This window comes from Penaeus monodon, chromosome 14, assembly GCF_015228065.2.
Source record: "Penaeus monodon isolate SGIC_2016 chromosome 14, NSTDA_Pmon_1, whole genome shotgun sequence".
Classification (NCBI taxonomy): domain Eukaryota; kingdom Metazoa; phylum Arthropoda; class Malacostraca; order Decapoda; family Penaeidae; genus Penaeus; species Penaeus monodon.
Window position 1 is genome coordinate 32,114,107 of NC_051399.1, and position 7,500 is coordinate 32,121,606.

Here is a 7,500-nt window from a genome sequence, read left to right on the forward strand (position 1 = left end):
TGTGTTTGTATGTGTTCGTGTTTGTAGGTGTGTGTGTGTGTGTGTGTGTGTGTGTGCGTGTGTGTATGTGTTTATGTGGTTGTGAAACTCAATGAACCTGTATATTTTTCCTGAAGGTCATTTCCTCTCAATTTACTCGCCGCATCACGCACTTCCGCCGTAATCTTTTGGTTATGTATAGATTGCATGATCCGATGTGTACAGTCATGCATACACACGCGCACTAAACTAAGACACAATTAATCACAAATACATTGTAAGAATGTCAATTGTGGGGAAATGTAAATGCAAAGAGCGTGCGTGCAAAACGGAATGAGGAACAGAAAATAAATAGAAAAGACGAAAAAAAACGGAAGATGGGTTGAGGGGATAGGAAGAGAGCTCTTATTATTTCATTATTATTATTATTTTTAACTATTATTCTATCAGTATCATCTATCCATTACTCTTCTTTATATATTTCTAATTCAAACGTCAATGAGAGAAACAAGTTTAGTGTGTATGTGTGTGTGTGTGTGTGTGTGTGTGTGTGTGTGTGTGTTTGTTTGCATTTGTGTTTGTTTGTTTGTTTGTTTTGTTTTTGTGATGCATTTCCAATACCTGTTCTCTCATTTAAGCTTCTCCTTACAGGTTGAACACGAATCATGCCTGGACTTCGAGATCACAATCAAGAGAGGCGAGTCAATCACCAAAGGCAGTACATTGAAAGATCTCAGTATGTGTGAATTTATTTTTTTTATTACTGTTATTGTCACTGTCATTATCACTGTCACTGTCACTGTTATTGTGTGTATTGTTAGTAGTTGCATTATCTTTGTTATTGCAACTGTCATTGTTTTTCTTTGATAATTTTGAGGTCTTTATCTCTCTCTCTCTCTCTCTCTCTCTCTCTCTCTCTCTCTCTCTCTCTCTCTCTCTCTCTCTCTATATATATATATATATATATATATATATATATATATATATATATATATATATATATTAACGTAAAACCTAAAATGCCACACACATATACCATTGCGGTAAACATCTATATCTGTATCTGTATCACACACACACACACACACACACACACACACACACACACACACACACACACACACACACACACACACACACACACACACACACACACACACACACACAACATACACATATACATATATACATATATACATATATAAATATATACATATATATATATAATATATATATATATATATATATATATATATATTATATATATATATATATATATATGCATATATATACGTATATATACATAAATACCCACTTCCATTTTGAAAGCTATGTTTTTAACATTACTTTATCTCTTTCAGTGGACACTCCAGACCCTTACGTCATCCTGAAGATCCCCGGCTGCTCCAATTCCTCTAAGAGAACTAGCCATGTTGATAACTGTACAAATCCCCTTTGGAATGAGACCTTTCACTTTTATTTGGACCCGGGAAAGGAACACATTTTGAGTACGTATTTTTAGTTATTATTTTTTTAGTTCCTTCTTTCTTGGTGACTTTTTGAATGAATGTTATATTGTGTTATGTATATATTTTCATAGGTTGAAGATAGTAATAACTGATTGATTTTATTTGTGTAGTAAGCTAATCGCATTATTTGCAAAGGCAATGATAATACTCACTGATTCTTCTGTTCCACAGAGGTGTTGTTAATGGATGCTAACTACACGGTGGATGAAACACTCGGTGAAGACTCATTTTGTGTCAATGAACTTACCAATGATGTTGCGGTTGAACACACATTCATCTTCCCGGGAGGTTCAAAGGTTCACACAGAGCTCAAACTACAGAAAAAGTATGTTTATTACATAGAGGAACTATGCACATACACTGAGTTTAAAATAGGATTTGATTAGATTAAAACTAAGCATTACTATTTTAACTTGTCATAATGAACATGAGTAAATGATATTCATTATTACTTACAAAATATTCTATATAGCTGCTATAGTTATAACATGAAATATTTTCTCCAGCAAAACACCAGACTTGCGGTTCTCTTTGGCGCTGTGTCAGGCAGAGAAAACTTTTCTACGAAGTCGCCGCAGGAAAGTTCTTGAGGGGATGCAGCGCATACTAGGTGCCAAAGCTCCAAGCACTGAGAAACAGGTACGAGTGAATGATACGTTTTGTTTCCTTGTGACTGATAACTTGAGCTGTGATTAGCTTCGAATTTATATACTGAAGATGACAGACAAAGTACCCTTTCGACGAAAAAATGGCATCGTTTGTTAAGAGAAAGGAATGATATGTTGTGATACTCTGAGTCGGACTAGACTCCTCAAAACATTCGAATTTTTCACTCGATGAAGAGTCTAAGTCTTTCTCGAAACTTTATAATTTATTTTTCCATCTTTACTGTGGCCATGCTTCATGTCACCTTTTCTCTATTCTTTAAGCCACCACTGTAATCCTACACAGCCTGTTGTCTATAAATTACTTTTTGTGTATTACCAGGTGTCTTATTGCATTACTTACTGTATCAGAGCTTCGTCTATAAATTACATATTGTATTACTTATTTGTGTATTACCAGGTATCTTACTGTATAACTTACTATATCATCCCTTCATCTATGAATTACTTAGTGTTTTACTTATTTTGTATTACCAAATGTCTTATTGTATTACTTCCTGTATCATTACCAGGTTCCAATCTTAGGTATTCTGGGGTCGGGTGGAGGCTTCCGGGCCATGATGTGCATGAGCGGGGCTGTGAAAGCGCTACAGGAGACGGGAATCCTGGACTGTGCTACCTACATCGCGGGGCTCTCGGGGTCATCCTGGTGAGGACTGGTTAGATTAAGAAAACGCTTGAAAAGCCATAATGGATAGCATTTTGGGGTGGTACAAAACTAGTATGAAATGTGTGTGTACATGAAGTTGGATAAAGTTGAATGTCTTTTTTTATTGTTGATATTAGTATATTAAAAATGCAACGAAATAGAATGCGCGTTTAGACAAATAAATCCTAAGATATACAAACAAAAGTACAAATTTACATTTCGTCTTCTTCACAGGTACATCTCAACGCTCTATGCCCACGATAAATTCCCAAACGTAACACACGACCAGATTCAGAAAGAACTCCGGGCATCAGTAACCAGTGATTGGAAATGGAAGCTACTCAATTCAGCATCTTACGTCACCAGTATGATTGCCAAGTACAAACGAGGCCAACCAGTCTCTTTCACAGACTTCTTTGGACATCTCCTGGGTGATGTCCTCTTAAAAGGGGTATGTCACAAACATTTGAAAAAGGATACGCTTATCATTTGATTTAGTTTTATTAAATATAAGACTGTCATAATGATAATGATGATTACTCTTATTGCCACCATCATTATGAATATCTTTCACTTTCAAGCTACGATATTATGACTCAAAAATTCTGGAACCATTTCAGGCCAAGCACAAAAAGCTGACAGACACGCAGAAGATTTTGGTCCAGGGTATAGTGCCCATGCCTCTGTACACATGCCTCCATGCCAAGCGAAATGTCTCGTGTCGGTCTTTCTCGGTAAGCATGCGTCTTCAAAGTTTACGAAGGAACTAGCTTAAGGAATTATTTGCTTGTTTGTGATAGTACGTATGATTTTTAGGTGATGTTATTAAGGCTAATGAGTCCAGTGGTTGCTGATTTTTAATTTTATTCTTATTTCTTTATTCGTAATATTCCAGGAATGGGTAGAGTTTTCACCATATGAGATTGGTATCGCAAAGTATGGTACTTTCATGAAATCTGAGGATTTTGGAAACAAGTTTATTGTTGGGAAGAAAATCAAGCATTTTGAAGAACTTCCCTTACATTTTCTGCAAGGTAAGATCCTTCTTTTTAGTGCTTTTCCTTTAATTTCCCTTCCCACTTTCTCTATTGTTGTTATTATGGAACCATTATAATATATAATCTCAGAGTTTCGAAAAAGAAAGTAGAACACATATTTTTCATTTGTGTTTAAATGTATGAATCAGCACACACACACACACACACGCACACACTCACGCACACACGCACACGCACACGCACACGCACACGCACACGCACACACACACACACACACACTACACACATGACACACACACACACACACACATCTGAGGGTTTTTTTATGAGTATGATCTGTCACGGTGTGGGAAGCCTTACATTTCATAAGAGTAGTGATGGAGTGAAGAAGGACATGCGTATGAGGATGCACAAGAAATGATTACGGGAGACATGTACTGTTGATGTTCATAATGTTGTTTGTGTTTACTTATCTGATAATTTTCGAAGAGATTCTTGTTACGTATAGCATGGATAAAAAGTGGTACGTGTATGCTAAAGACACGGGGTTGTTTTCGAAGTATTATTTGCTGATTTCCTAGTGCATTGTAAAGTTGATGGAGAATACCCTAAATAAGATTTTTTTTTCTATTTTCAGATAAGATCGACGACCTACACAGCTCAGGAGACGATTCAGAAACAGAGGACGAAGAAGACATCGAAGGCCATGATGACAAGGAGATCGATGACGAAGAAGAGATCAGCATGATGAAGCTGAGTCTCGCAGATCAGCCAGCCACCGAGGGTGATGCCTCAGCCGCTGGTGCTGGCAAGAGCGAGCAAGCTGAGGCCACGGAAGAAAGGCGCAGGGTCTCAGTGGCTTCCATGGAGACCAAACCACAGCCCGAACAGAAGACCGCCAAGAAGAGTTTGAACAAGATTGCAAAGTCGATGGATAGTCTCATAGGCCACTCGTTCAGCAACAAAGCCCAGAACACAGAACAGGAGGCATCAGAGAGCCGAGACATCTTGCCCAAAGCTTTCAGTTTTGATACGACGAAGAGGAAAGTCTCCAGGGACAACCACAGGAAGTTCAGCACGGAGAGTGACCCTGGAGTGAGGACGGAGTTTCAGACACAGGGAGCTTCGAGGCTGGTTCGCCAGGGAGCCATCAAAACGGTACGTCTCGGCAAGGCGAAGAAGGTCGATGAGACGGAGGAGGCCAATCCAGGGCAGAAAGTGTGGGCTGAGAGGAGGTGAGTTGAAATTCGTTAGTCTAGGTATAACTATCACTTTACCTGCCATTCATTCACACTTTTTTCCTGGTTATTTAAAATTTTGTTCTTAGTTATTATCAAACTGAATTCTGACTAAATACAAATACAATTTATAATGACATGTATTATTATTACACAGACAGACAGATAGATATATTGAACATACATTTATATGTTTACTTTTGGTTTCAGAAAAACTCTAAGAAAGACCAGGGTTGAGAAAAAGGCAGGCTTATGGGAAGGCCTGAAGCAGAACATCATGATGGGCACCAACATACTGAACTCTCGAGCCGGAAGAGCAGGCGAGGTACTGAACCCCTTCCGAGGACTTTCCCTTAGGCATTCATTCCCAATCTCTCCTTTTGCAACGGATGGAATGGAGGAGGAAGATCAGGTTGATTCGGGTAAGGATATATTTTTTTCTTTTCTTTTCTTCGTTTCTTTCCCTTTCCGAATGTCACCATTTCTTATTCTTGTTTCCCCTTCTTCAATAATTGTCCTCGATGTACCTTTTGCAAAATATCCATTTCTCTTTAGTTTATTTGCAAGAACTCATTTTCGTAATACGCTTCTACGTCCTCGTTACAGATAACTTCGGCGCAGGCTGTAGGTACGAACCGCTAGATAACAAAGCCAAGAAGCTGTTCATCGTAGACTCTGGCTTGGCTTTCAATTCTCCTTATCCACTGCTCTTGAGGCCACAGAGAGCTGTTGATATATACCTCTCCTTTGACTTCTCCCAGAGGCCCGAGGACAAATCGCAGCCCTTCAAGGAACTGCTGTTGGCTGAGCGATGGGCAATACAAAACAAGGTTCCTTTCCCACCCATAGAAAAACAGGTGCGTTTACTTTTTTTTGAATAACGGTAAGATTTTTTTTTCCTGAAAGACAAAGCTTGGAATTATTCTAAATGTGTTTAGAAAAATATTTGGCGAAGAATGATAGGAGAGTAAATATATGTCTAATGCAAGCCACTTTAATTACGATGACAATCCTAAGTTATCAGCACATTTAATAAACTATTTATGGAAAGAATTTGCGTGGGGTAATCTTGGATAGAATATATTTGCGTTGAATTTGATAAGAATTCTGCTTTGTTCTAAACTCCTAAATTCCTTTCAGGTTGCGCAGTATGAGAATGAAGAAGTTCGAGAGTGTTACGTGTTCAAACACCCAACGGACCACTTCTGTCCCGTTATCTTGCATTTTCCATTAGTCAATACCAACTTCAGGAAGTTCAAGGCTCCAGGTAAATTTGAAAGGCGTAAAATTATCATCTGTTTTATGTAACGGTTTTAATTCCTGTGAGTTATTATTTTTATTGTGATTTGAATTGTTGATTTGAATGCAAGGGTAAATAGAAATAATATATAGGTTAACATTTAGTAACAGCATTCATCTCTCTCTTAATACTTCTTCAATAATTGTAGAGCTGAGTGGATTTAGATTATCGTTTTTTTCATTCTAGGTGTACCTCGCGAAACCAAAGAAGAAATGGAGTTCGCCGACTTCCCCATCTTCGACGACCCCAACAACTCCTTCTCGTCCATGAACTTTGTGTACGAACCCGAGCAGTTTGACCGGCTGACAAAGCTCGTAGAATTCAACACCCTCTTCAGCATAGACACCATTAAGAAAGAGCTCGAGGAAATCACCGAGAGGAAGAAGAGCTTGACCTCAAAGACCCTGACCTTTAGTGATGTGGTGAAGACCGTTAAGCGTGTGTCGAGTTTCCAGAATAAAAACAGTGGTAGAGAACTGAAGCTAACCTTGTCTCAGCAGAACGAGGATCTGTTGAAAAAGTATGTGAATGTGAACAAACTTGCTGAGGCTGACAGTTCTGACGAAGAAGAATTCACTGATGCTCTTCAAGAATTGTGAGAAATGAGGGTGGAAATAGAGATATTTTTTATTATTATTTATAGTGATTGAAAGCTCAAGTTGATGAGTAAAGTGACCAATGTGCTAAGCCCATGTCTTACCATGCTAAATGGTAGTGCAGTTCCTTTTATTTTTCTTGTTTCGTTCTCCCTTGTCTTCTTTATCACGTGACCTCTGCCCACTCCTCCATACTACTTTCATTCCCGTCATCAGTCGTAAAGGAAGCGTTTGATTTGGATATGATAGTGTCGAGAAATTAGTAATATTAAGTACGGTTACAGCTGAGAATCTTATTTATTTTTTACAAAGTTGCATGTATTCAAATAATCCATTGTTTGTGCTTTGCGAATAACCAATACATACAGACTTGTTATATTTTGGCTAATGTTTGGTTTTATACCATTCATACTATCAGTTCATGAGTTGATAAGCCCTACATTCTGGGTATTCATGTTACCAAGCTTTTACACTAACCATTTGCAATTTCTACTCTCATGAATGAGAAACAAATGCACTGCTTTATGAAGGCAATTGAGCATTAGA

At 38.1% G+C, this 7,500-nt stretch overlaps 1 protein-coding gene across 1 annotated transcript in view; it reads left to right on the forward strand.

The window, feature by feature from the left end:
• Positions 1-7,500, forward strand: part of LOC119581056 (cytosolic phospholipase A2-like) — a 20,633-nt gene that overhangs the window by 12,556 nt on the left and 577 nt on the right. Inside the window, 14 exon segments of the mRNA XM_037929356.1 lie at positions 631-715; positions 1,341-1,487; positions 1,680-1,833; positions 2,015-2,147; positions 2,686-2,822; positions 3,057-3,273; positions 3,443-3,556; positions 3,718-3,965; positions 4,151-4,164; positions 4,458-5,055; positions 5,269-5,480; positions 5,665-5,915; positions 6,199-6,325; positions 6,545-7,500. The exon segment at positions 6,545-7,500 is cut by the window's right edge and continues 577 nt beyond it. Of these exon segments, the coding sequence (XP_037785284.1) occupies positions 631-715; positions 1,341-1,487; positions 1,680-1,833; positions 2,015-2,147; positions 2,686-2,822; positions 3,057-3,273; positions 3,443-3,556; positions 3,718-3,965; positions 4,151-4,164; positions 4,458-5,055; positions 5,269-5,480; positions 5,665-5,915; positions 6,199-6,325; positions 6,545-6,957 (2,850 nt within the window). The 3' untranslated portion in view covers positions 6,958-7,500.